At 44.7% G+C, this 20,018-nt stretch overlaps 1 protein-coding gene across 1 annotated transcript in view; it reads right to left on the reverse strand.

The window, feature by feature from the left end:
- Positions 1 to 20,018, reverse strand: part of cdh13 (cadherin 13, H-cadherin (heart)) — a 441,270-nt gene that overhangs the window by 63,167 nt on the left and 358,085 nt on the right. Inside the window, exons 11-12 of the mRNA XM_062547655.1 lie at positions 18,395 to 18,577; positions 16,691 to 16,944 (exon numbers count right to left, since the gene is read on the reverse strand). Coding sequence (XP_062403639.1) covers positions 16,691 to 16,944; positions 18,395 to 18,577 — 437 coding nt within the window. The remainder of the gene's footprint in view (positions 1 to 16,690; positions 16,945 to 18,394; positions 18,578 to 20,018) is intronic.

The following is a 20,018-nucleotide window of genomic DNA, read 5'->3' on the forward strand; positions in this document are numbered from 1 at the left end:
GCTAGTTATACATACTGGGGCTTGAGCTAACAAATCCTCCTTCTTTCTTTTCTCTCTCTCTCTCTCTCTCTCTCTCTCTATCCCTCTCACTCTCACTGTCAATCTGTAGCTCTCTGTCTCTCTTTCTCTGTCTCTTTCCCTAAATTCCAATGTTAAATGGAGGCCGCAACACTTCATTTCCATAAATTATCATGCTTCGCCAACGCAACACATAAAATGAAATTTATTATCATAATAAGGCACCAAAAAAAAGCCGCTCTTTGCATCAGCTGAGAATCATAACCCTGTAATTAACACGGAGAAAAGCAATTTATCCTCGCTTCACTGGGGCCTTCAAGCACCAGCTCACTTCTTCTGGCACCTTTCGGGGTTGTTTCAATTATCTCATTTCATCGTAGCGCCGCGACTCGACTCACGCACCGTCGGGCTGCGCTGCGCGCTTCCGCGGCGAGATTATTTTTATCAGCGCCACGAGACACAATGGGGGCACGGAGACCTCTTTCAAGAAACCAAACCGCAGTCAAGAACACTAAGAGACAAAGAGGGAAATGTCAGCCGCGTTCAACTCGCAAGCCACGCGGAGAGCAGCCACAGAGCCGATATGGCTGAGCTGAGGACAGAGTTTCAGTCACGTGAATGCGTATTCCAGGAGGAGAGGGCGAAACTGTCACTGTTGCGGCTCTGCAGAGTGGACTGGTGTGAGGGGAAAATGACCAAGATGGAATTTAACCTTGGATTTGATACTTGTGTTTCTGTAAGATCGTACAGTATACTCTCTTGAATAGACTCTTCTGTTAAAGCTGGGGCACCCTTGGCCTACTACTGGTTAAGGTTTCGAGCTTGTGACCGGAGGGTTGCCGGTTCGATCCCCGACCAGTCCACGGCTGAAGTGCCCTTGAGCAAGGCACCTAACCCCTCACTGCTCCCTCCGAGCGCCGCTGGTTGGGCAGGCAGCTCACGGTTCCGGGTTAATGTGTGATTCACCTCACTGTGTGTTCACTGTGTGCTGTGTCTGTTCACTAATTTGGTTAAATTGGGTTCAATGCAGAGAAACGAATTTCCCTAACGGGATCAAAAAAGTATATATTCTATTCTATTCTAACAAGCTCCGTAATGTTTCTTATTATTGATACTTCTACTGCCTTGTGACTTTGTTGGACTTTTACCTTGTGATTCTTTTGTGGGACACTAACCCAGTTCTTCTTATTTGATACTTCTGTTTCCGTGACTGGTGTGAGACAATATAAATGTTCTTTGGTTCTTAATTAACTCATTGTACTGACCAAGTCATGTGTGTGTGTGTGTGTGCAGTGATGCAATGATATTATGCATGCAAGGTATAAATGTGTGTGTGAGAAACAACTGATTATCTCTTGGGTGCACATACTTTGTTTTTGTATCCTGATTGCCTGATGAGACCTCTCTGCGCAGAGATGAATAAACTACTAACGAGAAAGACAACACCTTATTCCAGACTCTCAGTTCCTATAAACCTTTAAGCTAAATTTCTTCCACAATGGAAGGCATCCCTAGGGCCTGTGCTTGACCCCTGGGCACCACAGCCACTTTGGATTGAAGGGTTGTAATAGGCATTTGAAATGAGAACCATGGAGGCGCAGGCTGAAACTCCAGGCAGGTGGTAGGGTGCTGTCTGCCTTTTTAAACAACTGTTTCTTGGATGTATCAGACAGACTTCTCTGCTGTTCTCTGTTGCTACGGCCAAAGATAGTCTGAATCATGCCAACAGATGAAACAGAAGGTAAACAGTGACTTAATAAAATATCTGCAGAGACGAGTCATCAGAGACCTGTCTACACCGAACTGACAGCCGGCCAAGTTTGATCCCTGAACCTACCATTACAAGCATGTGTCACTCTTACTTCTGTACTTTTACTTCGCTAAGAAAGTTACTAATGGCGATCTACTCTATTTTCACCCATGCGTTTGCACTACTTTAATAACCCAGCCCGCTAATAAACACCCTAGCAGCCCATCATACAAAGCAACCTTCCTGTATGTAGCGAGATCCCACATGGAAGGACAAAAAAAGTGCTGTCACAGAGTAGGCTTTGATACAGCTGTGCTGAGCACATACCTGGGCAGTCCATGAAAAAATGCCACCTCTCTGGAAAATGGAGAACGTAACCACTGAGTACTGGGCATGGACCATTACCACAGCATGGTGCTTGTGGTGGCACAAGAACATTAACGGCCTGAACACCTTTATGCATATTTACCTACCTGCACACCGACCTCCAAAACCACTTACTGCACAAATGATAGTTATTACATGGCCTAGTCTCTCCAGGCCAACTCAAGTTAAAGTGCCTCACCTCAAGGGGCATAATGAGGGTAATTGGAGTTGAACTCTAACTTTTCTGGTGACTGCAGCCCAGCCAAGCTCCTTAGCCACTAACACTCAGGTAAAGCGTGATATGAGACCTTTATTGGGAGGAAATCAGAAGGAAGTGATCTCAGTGGTCTTAGGAAACCCAACAGAGAAGAAGTCTAATTTGGGCCCCAGCCGTGGCGCAACTGGCTGGGGCACCTGCACCGCACGCCGGCGACCCGGGTTCGATTCCCGCCCCGTGGTCCTTTCCGGATCCCACCCCCGCTCTCTCTCCCATTCACTTCCTGTCTTTCTCAACTGTCACTGTCAATAAAGGCATAAAATGGCCAAAAATATATACTTAAAAAAAAAAAAGAAGTCTAATTTGACGTGTGGACTCACAAGCTAAAGCAAAGAGAAGCTTGAACTCAGAGACCCCCATAGGCCCTCCTGCTGTACTTCCTGCTTGAGTGCAAGTGGGTATGGGGGGTATGAGCTGGCAACCCACTCACAAGGGCAGACGAGTACAGCACAGCATTCCATAGAAAAGCAGAGGAAGAATATGCAGGAGGCACCAGATGAGTGCAGGGCTTTCAGCACTGTTCCTGAATATAACGACAGAGAGAGAGAAAGAGAGAGTGAGAGAGAGAGGGAGAGGGAGAGGAAGAGAGTGAGAGAGAGAGAAAAAAAGGGAATGGAAGAGAACCCTGACAGTTGAAAAAAAAAAAAAGACATTTGTATGGGTGCAATGTATTATACATTCCGCTGTCTTTGATACTTTCCATCTCAGGCTAAAGCACATTGAAAATGCTGGACCAGACATTCTGTGGTGTGTGTGTGTGTGTGTGTGTGTGTTCACACCATAACATTATTCATGACACTAAGAATTTCCCACACAAGGACACGACCCTTCTATTTGACAACACATGCACCGTAGAGCTTTCCCCTTCACATGGGCACACACACACACACACACACACACACACACACACACACTCTGCTCTTCGGGTCCCACTACGAGTGGAGCATACAAGGGCACATGTATTCACATTTCTCTGGCCACTTTAGGTGCATTTCTACCTGGCAACGTGCGAGTAAAAACCGTGGCATGGTTTGTACAGACAGGCCGCACTTCGGTAAAATTGCCTGCTGCCTGTCACAGCAGTAGCAGAGAATAGCAATTTGCACTTTTCTGTGTCATGCATATGCATAATCATAGGAGGGTCTGGGGAAAGTGGGAGCTTGGTGTAAAAGATAGGAAGAGAAGGGTAAAAAGCACCTTATTATGTATTCCTCTGTATATACGAAAGTGCACGTCTGTCATTTAAAAGCAGGTGTAATCAATGCATCTGTAAGAGAAGCGAGAGAGACAGACAAGAGACAACCGAATCGGTATTCAGAGCACTGGTTTTGACTCTTTGTTCCGTGTCAAAAGCAACTGTAACTTTTGCCAGCCTTACTGATGTCTAACTTTCACTTTCACGGGAGTAAAGTGGAGTAGAATATTTTTCTGCATTATTTCTCCCGTCTTTTCATGTATTGCATTATTTCTTGATCGCTAAACTTCCAATTCCTTTTGATGTTGCCATCATCAGGTTGACTCCGTTCAACTGCGCCTGTGATTGAATCTTGCCGTTCAGTGGTGAGCAGTGGCAATTGCGGTAGGTGGCGGAGAAAGGGGCTGGTCACCCGGCCGATGAGCTACAGGTGAGAGAAATAGCACGCACAATGAAGAGGCACAGCGTGCGCTTACGGCTGTTTGGCTATGCTGCTGATAACCATGCATTCGCAAATGCATGTAAATCTGCCCGAGAGAGACAAAGAGACAGAGAGACAGAGAGAGAGAGAGAGAGAGATACAAATAGAGAGAAGGAAAAGTAAAGGGAGGTGGAGAAGGAGGGAGGGAGAGAGAGGGAGGGAGAGAGAGGGAGAGAGAGAGAGAGAGTAGCTCTGATATGATATGTAACGGGACCCAACAGGGAAGAGAAAGAAACCTCGACTCTTAGTGCTCTCACAGCACTCTGCCCTTCTCTTAGCACATCGTGTCCCATTAGTTCATGCAGCAGACTCTCTCCTCTCGGACTACTGTATCTTAGCACATCGTGTCCCATTAGTTCATGCAGCAGACTCTCCTCTCTCCTCTCGGACTATCTTAGCACATCGTGTCCCATTAGTTCATGCAGCAGACTCTCTCCTCTCTCCTCTCGGACTACTGTATCTTAGCACATCGTGTCCCATTAGTTCATGCAGCAGGCTCTCCTCTCTCCTCCCGGACTATCTTGGGCTAAGTGGAGCAGGCAGCGCTGTGTCCTGGGTCCTCCACTCTAGAGGAAGTCAACGCGTTCCCTAAGGAGCGGGCTGAGACATATGACCTTATGAATAGCGTCCTACTGGGGCTTTGTGTTGAGTTCAACAGAAAACAAAAGCAAACCATCAGTCATCGTGGATTTCTCTAGATGCAGCTGTGGGTGCAGCTGGTTTTGTGATTTTGAGTATAACACTCTATTGCTTTGTTTGACAATACAAACTGTGAATTAAAAAAAAACAAACAAACAGAAAAAAAACATATACAGTGCTGGCTTGAGACAAGTTCAACCACAGTGGTGGATGGTAGTAGCCACACATCAAAAAATGCAGTTGGAAGAATGTGTAAATGCATGTACAGCAAAGGTAAGTCTACATACTGTACATTGTTTCCTGAAGTTTCCTAAAGCTTCGGCAAAGTAGCAAGTCAATTTCGGCAACATATAATCCCTGATGAATGTGATTGCTCAGGATGGACCGATCAAAATGAATGAATGAATCTTTGTCTCTATTCACAGTGAATGAGTCTGGTTTAACCAGGCTAGGATATAGAAGCCACATGATATACTGCAGGAGCCACAGGCTGCAATCTGAACATTGCATCAAGGGGACAAACAATGCAGTCCTTATTGATATAGTGCTTCATCCTGCACTTATCTCCAGAATATACTCTATATGTTTTAGAAAGAACCTGCCACTGCAAGATATACAGGAACAAGAACAAGCAGATATTGACTGCAGCATGTGCAGGAGGGTATTGCTTTGTGCCAGCCAGCTACCTGCAAGAGAAATGAAGACGCTGTGTTATCGTTCCCACATACTAGTCGCTGGAAATAAAGAGATGCAGCATCTCAGAGAGAGGGCGACAGCCAATGTATGAGTCCAGGGCTTAGTGTCTGGTAGGTAGTTGGAGAGGTGTGTGAGTGTGTGTGTGTGTGTGTGTGTGTGTGTGTGTGTGTGTGTGTGTGTGTGTGTGTGCTCATGTATGCGGGTGTCTGCGTGTGTGTGTTGTGAGAGGGTGTTGAATGTGTGTAGCACATTTCTTATTTGGAAGGTAGCAACATCTGAGGGATTAGTGTGAGAATGTTAAGTCTTATCACAACAGACAGGTTACAGCCCCAACAACACCATCCCTGTATCGCTTTCCAGTCTCTCCCACTTATGCTGTCACTCTCTGACTTTCTCTCTCTCTCTCTGTCTCCCTCTCTCTCTCTCTCTCTCTGTCTCCCTCTCTCTCTCTCTGTGTGTGTGTGTGACAGAGAGAAAAATAGAGAGAGAGAGAGAGAGAGAGAGAGAGACATGCGCAAGCACAAACAAACTGACGTAGGCAATGCATATTTCATCTTCCGCTTCTATGTTTTGTCTCCTGTCGGTCTCCCACCTTCCTCTCCTGGTCTTGCTCCGCTCTCTTCAGCGCTCTTAACCTTCCGCACACTCAAAGCTGCTAGAAGGTGGGTGCTGAATTATGAAGAGAGCCTGCCAGTTTGGGTATCTTTTTTTCCGCACAGGAGGGGTGAAAGAAAACAAGGTTCAAAGTTAAAAGTCTTTTAAAGCGGGGGCAAGTCGAGTTCCACACCGCTGTGTGTGTGGATAGAGAGGATTCTAGAACCTTCTGTGATGTGTGTGTGTGTGTGTGTGTGGGGGGGTCTCCCCCTCCTCACTCCCTCAACCTACTCCTCCCACTGAACCTTTAGATCCTTCTATGTGGATGGAGCTCCTTTTAATGTAGAGAAAGTTCAAACAAGGACAAAATGTACACACACACACATTGTATACATACTCACACGCACACACATATATCCTATACACACACACACACACACACACACACACACACACACACATTGTATACATACACAGGACATAAAAAAGTGATGCTTATTATATGACGTGTCCCCACGCGAGCATCAGTTCATCAGTCTGTCGCTGATAAAACTCTCTCTCTCTCATCCTGAAGTCTGGCCTCTTCCCGACACAAAATTGAGGTACTCATTGTATCAGCACCAAGCACAAGGCTCTTATTAAAAATCTTGGCTGCTGAAGGTCTCTACGCATCTCACTGATTTACTTTTTTCCCCACTACTGATGTTTTCGCTGGGCCTTATCTGGAATGAAAGTCATAGGAGGGTGGATTGGATGCGATGGACATTTTTTAAATCAAACAGCAAAATACAGTTTGAATGAAGTGCTAAGATAGCTTAAAATGCTAAATGTCATTTAGGAGCATTCTTAATTATTGTTACCATTTTTAACGGTCAGTGTATGTCTTGTAACAATTTGTCGAAACAGCACCGCGCAATCAATCACCTACAAATGCCCATAACTTGCTCAAAATGTACAAACATACGCAGACACTGTAGCTAAATCAATGCTGCTAAATTGCAAGTCCTTTTGTAATAAATTTCAACCAAGACCTCCAACCTTCCTATTCATCAGTCACAGTGGCAGACTGTCAGGGCCTGTAAGGACTTCTCTGCAGGTCTGGCTATTTTCAAACTGGCAAACAATACATGAATTGTTTAATAATGTTGAAGTTTACCATTTATTATTCACGTCTGCCTCTGTTTCTTGATTGCTTCCAACTGCCAGTTACCGCTAAGTAGTTTGATTGACATGGGTAGAATCAGGGAGGTGGAGATAATCATTTTTATCCAATCATATTCCTTTCTCTGTGAAGCACTGGATCAGCCCTGCCACATGCTCTCAGCACAGCTGTCTATATTTGCTTAATTGGCCAAACAGATTGATCTATTTTGCAGAGGTAGGCAGAGCTGTGATGCTCAGTTTGAAAAGCATACCCAGCACAGTGTGTTGTCATATATATATTTTTTCTGAGCCCTGTTTGAGTGACACTACGCTCCAGTCTCCTTCTCTTACCCATCTCCTCTCGTGGTCCCTCTCCTTCGGTCAGTTTACTGTGACTGTGTTTACATGCACTTTAGTATCCCGGTTACGATCAGGGTTTTGGTAAGTATCCCGGTTTTGTATTTGCACATGTAAACATCATACCCTGATTTCGGAACCCCGGATAAGCCCTTATCCAGGTTACGAGTGTTCCGGTTATGCTAGGTGGTGTACTCCCAGAGAAACCGGGATACTGTTCCATGTATACACCTTATGCCGGTTTCTCAGGCAAAACACGCATTACATTAGTAACCGGGATACGGAGTAAAGCTAATAACCAGATATACTGTACACCAGTTCTCCACAAAGTAAATGTTACAATATATTCCCTAATATTCCATGAGAGACTTTCCCTAAAAATGATAAAATTCCCTGACTTTCAATACACTTTGTAAAATTCCATGACCTGTGGGAACCCTGACCTACAGTATGTTTGTGAAGAAAGAAACTCATACAGTATGCAGTTGGCCATGCTGCTTCTAACAAAATCCTTCACATTCTCATGAATGAGATCCCTGTGTGTCTTCCTATTTTAACAAACTGTTTTTCAGATTTTAGCCTCTGATTCCATTACCATTCAAAACATTCCCCTTTCTCCTACAGTTGCTCTGTCTTGCCTTATGGCTTCATATTCAGTAACAAATAGCAGCAACAACGACAACAACAAAAACAGATGTTACAAAAATATACCATCATCATAGTTGTCCTCAAACGACTTTTTGTTCCCAGATCTCTGATCCCATTGCCGTTCAGAACGTTTCCTTTGCCGTTTGAGGCGTTCTGTCTCGCCGTACGACTTCACACTCAGCCGCAAACAGATGTCGTCACGGCGCTATGAGCCCCCTTCACCTGGGGGGCTCCGGCACGCGGCATCACACAAGTAGACACACAGCCCCCCCCCCTGACACACACCTCCCCTTCCTCTCCCTATCCTGCCAGCGTGTATATTTATGATCTTTCTCTCCCTCCCCTAACCTCGTTGCGCTCTGATGCAACCTTTACCTGATTCTCTGCAAGCTTCACACAGCAACGCTCAGACGGGGTTTAGAGAGGGGAACTCCTCCTGGTATCACATCAGAGAGAGGGGGGGGGGAGAGTGAGAGAGAGACAGAGAGAGAGACAGAGAGAGTGAGAAAAGAGATAGAGAGAGAGACAAAGAAAGAGAGAGCAAGAGAGAGAGAGAAACAGAGAGTGAGAAAACAGAGAGTGAGAAAAGAGAGAGAGAGAGAGATATTAAAATATGGAGAGAGAAACAGAAAGAGAGAGAGTAACAGAGAGAGAAAAACAGAGAGAGAGAGAAAAGAAAGACAGAGAAAGTGAGAAAAGAGAGAGAGCGATAGAAAAGAGAGAGAGAGAGAGAGTTCCTCCCTGTTCTCCCCTCTTGACTGCTCACCTCCTGCACACGTAACCAGGGACACAGTCAGTCACTCATCGCACCTCCAGGATCTTGGCAGTGCCGGTGGATGATGAAATGGCTAACGCCGGGTGAGAAGACAATGATAAGAGGGTGTTTTTCTCCACTCACAGAAGGGAATGCAAAACAAGTACCCGAGCCGACACTGAAAGGTTTATATTATGAGATGAATGCAAACACTGCACTGTTCACACGCTTTACCATGATTCACTCTGACAGGACAAAGTAATCACTTGCTGAAAACTCGACATAAACGTTAAAGCTGAACTGCAGCAGTCGTAGATGTGAAAGTGTTGTGTGATGTGTACAAGCCACACCAACTCACTCAGTCTCTATACACTCCCCACACACGTCCACGGGCACAAAGGAAACTGGATACATTTGAAGTTCTTACGAGACATGTAGGCTATTTGAACGGGCTTTTGCCTTCATCTGGACAGGAGAGGTGAGAGTTGAGAGTGACAGGAGGCGAGTGGGAGAGAGGACAGAGAGCCGGGGGTGGGGTCTGAAAATGAGCCGTGAATTTGGAATTAAACTCTGGCCCCTGGGGCCACTTGGACTGGAATGTGAAATGAACCCTACTGCTCGCACCACAGCCTCGCCAACCCCTTTAAAGGCACACTATGCCTTTTACATTAAAGCTGCACTAAAGAAGATTAGCTCTCGGGGGTCCCCATACAGCCGAGAAGCATAATAATAAAGCAACTAAAATATGCATCTTTTGCAACAAAGTATGAACATAACTCAAAAAGTTAGCTAGGTCGGTAATCGCCTATAGAAGGCCACTCAGACAATGGCAGAAGTGCCATTCATCATGACATGAGGTAACTGATTTTGGAAACGTCATGTTAAGTACAAACAACTCTTCAGGGTGTCTTTAATTAATATTACAGCTCTGAAGCAATTTTGATGGTAAACGTATTTGTAGCAGATAGAATCACACAGCTGGCATAGCTGGCAGTGCCCTGGAGGTGGAGAACTAGTCTTGCAATTTGGCTGACGGCACCTTGGTGACATCTCACAAGAATTGTGGAACATTACCTGGTGAGTAGATAAGTCACTTTAGAGTTTGTCTTTGTCTGTTAATAATCCCTCGGCTCCAAAGCAAATGCACATGTACTGGTGCGGGGAAGAGATCAAGCCCTCAGCCAATCAGACCAACGATCCGGGTGCGCCTTTTGAATAAGCTAGCTTTTGATTGGACCCAGCAAACGTGGACAGGAAGCAAGAGAGATAGATGCGCAGGTGTCCAGCCTGAGCTGCAGGGCGAAATCCAAATCGCCAGCAGATCAGGTTGGGTCTACCCAGCCTAATTTACAACAGCAAGGTAAAACATACATGCTCTGTGACTCTAGGGGGGGACCTAGAACCCAAAACTGCATGGGATGCATTTCGGAGCCATACGAAGAGAAGGAAACAGCTAAACAGATGGAATTAGACAAGGTGTCTAGTGTTAGAAGTGCAGGAAGCGATCATGACAGCAAGGTGATGAGTTGATGATTGTGTGCTATCTGTGTTCGTGACGATGCTAAATAAGCGCTCTGCAGAGCCGTCTGAAAGTTAGCATGAGTCACTTCAAAAGCGTGGGATTCACGTCATTCAAGTGAACAAGTGCTGAACGGCTGAACCATTAAGGAAGTGAGGGAGCAGGAGACTGAGAACGGAGATGAAATTAATGAGTCAGAGAGAGAGAGAGAGAGAGAGAGAGAGAGAGAGAGAGTTGGTGCATTCTGTGCTACAGTTTTATCTGTAACAATAGCTTTGCCAACACTGTACCCAAACAGTTATGCTAATAAAGAATTGAATTTGAGAGACAGAGAGAGAGAGAGAGAGAGAGAGAGAGAGAGAGAGAGAGAGAGAGAGAGAGAGAGAGAGAGATAGTGAGTGCGAGTTCTTCTCCCTGTTCTCCCACTCTTGACTACTCACCTCCTGGCATATGTAACCAGAGGGAGATGGCAGCTGTGAGGACGCCTCTTAAGACTACTGAGGGAACAAGTGGAGAGATCGTAAAAAAGTCTGCCATCTTCTCTGCTGTGTCCCCGCCACGTTAAGAAGTAAAGGACAACTTCGAAGACAGTTGAAAAGGACTCAAAAGCTTAAAAAGAAGTTAAAAAAAAAGCAAGAACTGTTCAACGTCATCATTTGCGCCATCATTCCATCATGTCAGGAAGAAGCATGATGAGTCAAGCATGAACCAAGAAGCACAAAGAGGGAGAGGACATAAAAGATGTTCTTTGTAAGCCATCTGGCTGGCCGTATTTGAAGCGCTGCATTATCTAGTTAATTTAGCATTGGTAATGCAGTTGAAAACGCAGTAAATGCCCCAAATTCCTCTTTTGATGAGAGTGTGTTTGGATGAGTGGTGCAAGGGAACATGAGCATTTCTGCTCTACTTGGTCTGATTCCAGAGAATGGTCCCCTATCTAGTGCGCATTGATGCATGCACACGGACACACACACACACACACACACACCAACACACACACACCAACACACACACACACACACACACACACACACACACACACACACACACACACACACACACACACACACATTTTCTTAGCCTCTCTTTTTGCGCCCACTTTCTGACATTTTTTTTCAGACTTGGCCTTCTCTCTCTCTCTCTCTGTCTCTCTCTCTCTGTCTCTCTCTCCCTTCCTCTCGCTTTCTTCCTCTCTCTCTCTCTCTCCCCCTTCTCGTCTTGTGCTCACATGGCCTTGGTAGAGGCCGTGGCACTTCAAAGACTTCTTCTGACTGGCTGCAGAAGATCAAAAGAGGTAAATGAGTTATTCACTCGGTCTCTTTCATTCAAAAAGCAATGATCACTCAGGCTGTATACAAAGAAAGCCCCATAAACACACACACACACACACACACACACACACACACACACACACCATATAAGCAACCTCCTAATTAGGCATTGATGAAAGGGAGGTTATGAGCGTTGATGAAAGGGTGGAATCCCCAGGTTATTAAGGAGGAAGAGGAGGTACTCTAACAGTGTTGAGACAGAGACAGTCCCTCAAATAATAATCAATGGGTACACTGTACTAGTCCCTAGACCCTGTGTTGCATTCAAAGGTATCAGTCAGAGAGAGAGAGAGAGAGAGAGAGAGAGAGAGAGAGAGAGGCATCCGTCCAACACCAACACCAACCACAACAACAAAAATAAACAAAACAAAGTTAGCGAATAAGTTATTTAGCGCAGAGCGGAAGTTAAAAGATGTCAGAGAACCATGGTCATGTTGATTTCTGAATCCCACATCACGTCACCGTGGCTAGAATGGAACGGAACAGCATGAGACAAACAATGCAAGATGTGAGAGTTGCCACAGTAACCTAAGTGAGATGGATGGAGAGACAGAGAGGGGAAGACAGAAAAGTGGATAAATGAGGAAGTGGAGGAGGAAGAACACCTGAATGCACTCAGTGGAGAGCCATGCAGTAACAGTTCCTATAGCCTTTATCACAAGTGTCAATGACTTATTCACACATTTCTTCTTTTTTTTGGTATTTACAAATTACCATTTACAGACCAAACTCTACTTTAAAGGGAAACTATGCAGGATTGGCAATTTCATAGCCGGTTTCGCTTTTGCTTTTTGTTTTTGCTCGTTTTATGCTTGCATATTTCTCTGCAGAGCTTCCCCTACAGCTTTAGCGTGTATATTTGACAAAACTCCTCAATCGGTCAGTCTGCTATGTTTTTTCATGAGTATGATCGAGACTTCACATGGGACTTCCTGGAGTAGGCCTAGACCATGGGTGCATGCCCGAGGGCTTCTGAAATTGCAAGCTTGGTTCTACCGCTACAGACCACTAGGGCGGCCGAAAAAAACATTATTTGACCGGTAATGACTCATTTAATCATATATAACAGTATGAAACAAATCGATTAACTGAAAATGTTGCATAGTTTACCTTTAACAGTGCAAAGTATGGGTGGATGTTTTCTGTTCCTCTTCGTTACTGCATTATAAACTATAGATGATGGGATAACTCCATCAGAAAGGGACTTTAGGTAACAAAAACCCCAACCACTACCTTTTTGGTATGCCACTTTAGTCATTGGGATAAACAAAAACAATAAACGTGGGATAAATGGAGATCTATGGAAAGAAAATCTCCGGATTTCTCCTTTTAGAGTGCCGGAGGAAGTGTCTGATGAGCCCAATGGGAAAAGCTCAGGAGATGCCAGGGGCCTTTTTTGGCTCAAAGTGATGTGCAAGTCATTGCAATTTTTTTGCAATATCTAAATCACTTTTTGTAGATGCAACATTTTTTATCAGACGTGCTCCAGTCTACTTCACATGATTTGGCCAAAGCAGGAGTAGACCTTATGGAGGCACTAATTAATACTTTTGAAGCTTACAAGAGTGAGCAGGTGTTGATTTGTGGTTTGGATGCTGCTGAGCAATGTGATGTCTCTGCGCAAACTGATCCAAAGCGAAAGAGAGAACTATCTCTAAGCTGGAGGCACACCATGTTCTGTCAGTAGTACAGTGCATATACAGTGGATTGCCAAGCGACAGACAACAGCAAATATCATTTCAGAGCAGGAAACACAAGACTTAACATCCAAACAATAAAACGTTCTGGGACAAAGCATTTGCCAAACTATATGGCCGTGACCTTCAAGACCTGATGCACAAGCTCTACCAAGACAAAATGACTTGGGATCCTCTCGCAGACCTGGCAGCTCTTATTAAGCCATACCAGGAGGCCTTTCATGTTTCATTCAGACTTTGTAAAAGTGTACTAACAATACCTGTCAGCATTACTGCATGCAACCACAGTTTTTAAACAAGGTTGTAAAAACACATCTCAGAACTACCGTGGCAGAGGATTGACAGTAATATTGGGGTTTTAAGCACAGAATGTAGTCGGACAAATTCTTTGAATCTAGATGAGTTTGTAGATTTGCCAGAAGTCCTCAAAACCGTAAATACAGCTAGATGAGATCAAGATGTGAAAATGCTAGATGGGCAAGGAAAGTACTGTATATGACCAATGTTGGATGTGTAGTCTAATACTGTAACACTTTCAGAATTAGACTTTTCATCTGGTGCCGTTTGGTGCTGCACAGATAATTCCTCTGTGTATGTGCATCTTAGATTTCTTATGTGCACAATGCTAGTCCACACTCTTTGGTTATATACTATGTGTATGACCAATATTAAAAGAGGCTACCATAATCTTTAAAATATCTTAGTTTTAAAATTGTTGCTTTGGTTAGCAAGTGGCACCACGGAAGAAAAAAAAAAAAACAGAAAAGAAAAACTGGACCTGTTTTTTTTTTCACTTTTGAAATCAGTCGCCAGTGGAGAAGCAATGGCTCTTTGTAATAACATGCATAATTTTATTACACAGTAATTTAACTAACTCTGCAACCAAACAGTCACTTCGGTTGGACAGCTCCAACACCCCAACCCAGAGATTTGGCTTGAAATGGAGCAGAAAGCTCTTTACTGCTCATGAGCTAACAATTACGTTAGTCTGGCTAATCATCTTAATCCAGTCGTTTCATTTCACAGGTCATTGATGGCTCCGGGCGCCACCATTAGAGCCTGGCGTGCTCGCTTCCCCCCCCTACACCTCGTTATTGCTGGAGGTGCAACTCAAATCAGGCATTTACGACATTATCCCAAATCACTTAAGTGCCACAAAGCAAGATGTGTTACGGATGCTGTAAAGGCCCTCAGAGTCTCTGGGCAAAGCTACGGCACCTGTCTGAAGCGGCGGTGGTGGAGAGGGCTGGGAGGAGAAACTGTAACACTGTTGGCACGGCAAGGGGAGGGGAAAAAAAGAAAAGAAAAATGAAAAGAAAGAGAATAAAAAAAAGAAAGAAAAAAAACAGGAAATTGGATGTGTGGTAAACGCTTACACGTCTACAGAGAATCCATTTGATTGTCATTCACATTAGAACTAACAGCCCTTACAGGGAGCAATTTGAGAGTTACACAGTAAGCCGCAAGCTCTGGGGGAATTGTTTGAGTGTGGCACGCAGTAAACGCCAGAGACCTCCAAGGCACAAATGTAATGACTTTGCAGTAAAGAGGCAGTAAAGACAATGTTGTTCCCTGTGCTGGTTTGGCGCTTGATCTACCTTATAAATACACTGCCAGAGTGATGGGCAATGAACACAGTCTGTGAAGGCAGATGGCTGATACACGAGGTTTGGGGAAAATGAATAAACTCACTCAAAAACCTATTAACCCAACCAAAACGATGGACTATTATGTGCCTGGCGACAAAAGATCAAAAGGAATTTAATAGATATTCGACAAACATAACGGTCTCCTCAGATGAACTTTATATTATAAATTCAGTGTCACTTAACTCTCTTCATATCCCCGTCGATAATCCTAAACTGTGAAACGACAGAGATACAGTATGAGGGATGACTTCACAGGACAGAAAAGTCTAGGTGATAAGACGGTATCACACGCCATAGCCAATAGTTTTAGTCCCTTAGCAACTTGTTCAATTTGCCATCAAGCCTTGTGGCAGAGCGCAGAAATCTGTGACCAATCTAAAAATGGCATTCAACCAATCATTGCATGTCAACAACTACATACCACCCGCATTGCAGAGACTGACTAAGCCATTGTAGGAAACTTCAGAACCCTCCAGGATACCATTGCCCTTGTCTGGCTAAACCTTTGTGTGCAACACAAGACTGACAGGAATATGAAACTGAAAATGTTTTGCTAGCAGCACAAAAAAAAAGACTTCACACACTACGTTCAGGCCTTCGGTTCTCATTGTACTCACAAGCATATCACTAAACAAGACCTACAAAAGCTTCAAAGAACTGAAGAGTGCTACCATAAACAGTCACGAGAGGAGTCTCCCTTGCGCTGATCATACTCTTGAGCACACAATAACTCAACAAGGGCCGTCCCAACAGATCTTTTAATCCACTACAACTTAAAAGGCTTGTGGACAATTACACTTTCCAGCCAATCTGTGCCAGTGTAGCACAACAAAACACCTCACAGAGATGAAATGAACCTCACAAGGAGGCAAGTAAAGAGTCTGTAATTATGATTACTATTAGATACTGCTTGATGGAACATACCGCATGTCATTAAGCTTATCTCCACTGCACAAGAAAAAAGACCCAGGAAAAACATTAAAATTACACATTACACCATTGGCCTGTGATATGTTCTCGCCTTGGTTTTACTGTTGCATTATTTTCTTTCAAATAAATGTGAAGGTAGTTATTGCTTAGTAGCTACTGTATTATCACAAAGACCATGAAACTGGTCCACGCTATGTTGATCCTCAAGGCACTATTCAGAAAGCCATATTACTCCAACACAAACTCCAACTATTGCACAGTTAGAAATGGCTTGCTCACAGCCTGTTACTGTGACCAAAACAAATAGAAAAAGTGATGTTGCTATACTGTACATGGGAATGTCTTTAGATGCTAGCATGGGGTAAGTGCTAGGCCTGATGTAATGCATTATGTGTGCTATATGTCTCTGTGTGTCTTATGTATCTGTGCATGCATGTGTGCCTGTGTGCATGTGTGCTTGTCTGTACGTGTGTGTGTGTGTGTGTGTGTGTGTGTGTGTGTGTGTGTGTGTGTGTGTGTGTGTGTGTGTGTGTGTGCGTGCGTGCGTGCGTGCGTGTGCGTGGGTGTGTGTGTGTGTGTGTGTGTGCATGTGCGCGTGCGTGCGTGCGTGTGCGTGCGTGCGTGTGCGTGGGTGTGACTGTCTGACCTGACGCTCTGATTCTGGCGATGGTCCGGGTCGGTGGCATTGAGCAGGGCCACGAAACTGCCCACGGAGATGTTCTCCTCCTTGGTGACCACCATGGGGTCGGGGTAGAAGACGGGCCCCTCGTTGACGTCCAGGACGGTGACGGTGACCGTAGCGGTGGAGCTGGTGCCGTAGCCCACGTCTGGGACCAGCTGCTCCTCATTCTCCACCTTTATCAGCAGAGTGTGGTGCGCTCTGCTCTCATAGTCCAGAGGCTAGACAGGGACAGAGAGAGAGAGAGGGAGAGAGGGAGGGAGGGAGAGAGAGAGGGAGAGAGAGAGAGGGAGAGAGAGAGAGAGATGGAGGGAAGGAGAGGGAGAGAGAGAGAGAGAGAGAGAGAGAGAGATTGTTAATGTACTGTATGTACAAATTTTCTTCTTTAGCAATGCAAACACATGTGTCATGCTTATAAAGCACACTTGAACTTGAACTTGAACTTGAACTTGAACTTGAACTTGAACTTGAACTTGAACTTGAACTTGAACTTCACTGTTACTATTACCCTAGTGTAGCTTTGGCAATAGTGTAAAGCAACATGAGGTGAGCTGAATGGAGCTTTAGTGTTTGTCCTCGGTTACCTTAGCTTTTTTATATGCATTTATATAAATAGACGTCTAGATTATTTGTTCCATGTTTGAGTGTGAATTTTGAGAGAGAGAGAGAGAGAGAGAGAGAGAGAGAGAGAGAGAGAGAGAGAGAGAGAGAGAGAGAGAGAGAGAGAGAGAGAGAGAGAGGGGGAGAGCGCATCCAAACGCTGCATAAGTGGTGTGGGGAACTAAAAACTCAAAGGTTGTTGTTGTTGTTTTCTAAACCTTGTCAAATTTGTCATTGGTTTGGAAGTGGTTGTTTTGTGTTTGTGCTCATATTGCTTTTGTTCCTTGAAGCTTTTTTTTTTGGCAGCATGTCAATGTCACTGGTTTCTTTTAAACACAAACCCTTTGTATTTTAGAAAGGTGCGTAAACACGTAAAAGAGACTTTGTTAATATATTTGAAGATGAATTAGCCTACTGTTTTGCTACCAGAAATGAATTTAAAACAAACTAAATTAAGAAGACACGACTCAAACAAACAAATATGATGTCATGTTAGGACCGTTAGGGATCACTGATGAAAATGAAGATATATGCTAGAAACTTTAAAGGTCTTTGGATATCCCTGACATCTGCGTTAAGCACTAAAATAACATTTGGAGCACTGGAGGTCTTTGTGTATCTCGGGGGAATTGAGAGCATTTGGACGGCCCTGAGATACACACTAGGCCTTAGCATGATAGGCAAGACTACATGTGCTTGGGTGTCCTTGTGACAGGGAATTTGAATGTGTTTTGGTGTTCTTGTGTAATGGGTCTCTGTGGGATGTTTGGGCGTAAAACTATAGCTAGTGGACTGAATGTTGGGTTGTCCCTTATGTTACTGATAATGTATAAGTGTCCATGTATTAGGGAAATTACAGTCTTAGGGTGCCCCTGTCTGTCTTTGAGTGTCCCTGTACTAGGGAATTGATGTTTTTTGAGTGTCCCTGTATGAGGGAAATGACAGTCTTAGGGTGCCCATGTATGAGGGAACTCACAGTCTTAGGGTGCCCCTGTATTAGGGAACTGGTTGTCTTTGGGTCTCCCCATGTTAGGTGACTGAATATTGTATAGGTGTTCCTGTGAGCGGTACCTTGATGACAGACAGCATGCCCTCGTTGTTGTCGGGGTTGGTGGTGATCTCGAAGCTCTGGTTGGGGTCTCCGTTGATGATGGAGTAGATTGCCCGCCAGGCCCCTGTGGCTGGGTCATCACGGTCATCCACGGTCAGGTTAACCACCACGCCAGTCGAGCCTTCATCTACTATGGCCTGGAACTGCAGAACACACACACACACACACACACACACACACACACACACACACACACACACACACACACACACAAGAGAGAGAGAGAGAGAGATGGTGGTTATAGAGGTGACTATACAAGAGGACACTGATAGTGTATGTGAGTGTTTACATGTGTCTATGTGTGTGTGTGTGTGTGTGTGTGTGTGTGTGTGTGTGTGTGTGTGTGTGTGTGTGTGTGTGTGTGTGTGTGTGTGTGTGTGTATTTTGAGTCTTAGGGTTTAATTTGGGAATCTAATAAGCAAGTTTGACTGAGGAACTGTCCATGGTGCTGAAGTGACTGTAGAGTTTCTAGGTGCAGGATCAAGATATGGGAGGTTAACATTTCAAGTGACAGGTGTCAATCATCCCCAAGGGCTCCTTCCAATTGCTGTCCTTATGCAACAATTGGAAGGAGGCAATTGCAGTCTGATATGCTGTGGTGAGCCATTAACTAACACAGCCACTCTCACATACCGAATCACAGTACCATTCCTCAGTACATTCATGTGTGTGTGTGTGTGTGTGTGTGTGTGTGTGTGTGTGTGTGTGTGTGTGTGTGTGTGTGTGTGTGTGTGTGTGTGTGTGTGTGTGTAGCAAGGAAACCTCAGACACCTGCATACTAGCTGGATGGAACTAAACACACTTAATCAACACCAGGCTTTATCACAGTGGGGAATCCCAAAGTGGAGCAGACATCCCCTTTGTGTGGAGACGAGATGAAAACGCAGTCCCTTTTTTTATCCATCTCTTGACTTAAAAAACAGTGTAATACAGATTTGTCACGCTTACGTGGGGGGGGGGGGGAGTTTTAAACAACCCTGGGAGGAAATGGAAGAACCTGCTGTCATGTTTTTTAATAAAACATAAAACATGGTTGATTGGGGGAGGGGAAGAGAGAGACACATTTGGCCTGGAATCGTTTGGTGTCCCAAAGCAGCAGAGGCTAAATGCAGGAGCTGAGACAAGCTGTGGCTGATCCTCTCACTGGACTACCAAACAGAGAGAGAGAGAGAGAGAGAGAGAGAGAGAGAGAGAGAGAGAGAGAGAGAGAGAGAGAGAGAGAGAGAGAGAGAGAGAGAGAGAGAGAGATAGAGGGGGGGGGGAGAGAGGGGGAGAGAGAAAGAGGGAGTGCTTGCCAAAAGCTCAAAGCACAGACAAACGCACACAGACAGACACACAGAGAGAGACGTACCATTTTCTGTTTTGTCTGCCTGCTTTGGCAATATGAGTACCCCTTGTCATGCCAATAAAGCACTTTTGAATCTGAATCTGAATCAGACAGACACACACAAACACACATATAGGTAAAGACAGGAAAAAACAAAAAAATGCTTGAAAGAATGTGAGTATGTGTGTAAGACTGTGCCCATGTCACATCGTGTTCTCGTTAACTCCTGCAAGTATGTGCATGAGTGTGTGTGTGCT

This window comes from Sardina pilchardus, chromosome 10 (assembly GCF_963854185.1).
Source record: "Sardina pilchardus chromosome 10, fSarPil1.1, whole genome shotgun sequence".
Classification (NCBI taxonomy): Eukaryota; Metazoa; Chordata; class Actinopteri; order Clupeiformes; family Clupeidae; genus Sardina; species Sardina pilchardus.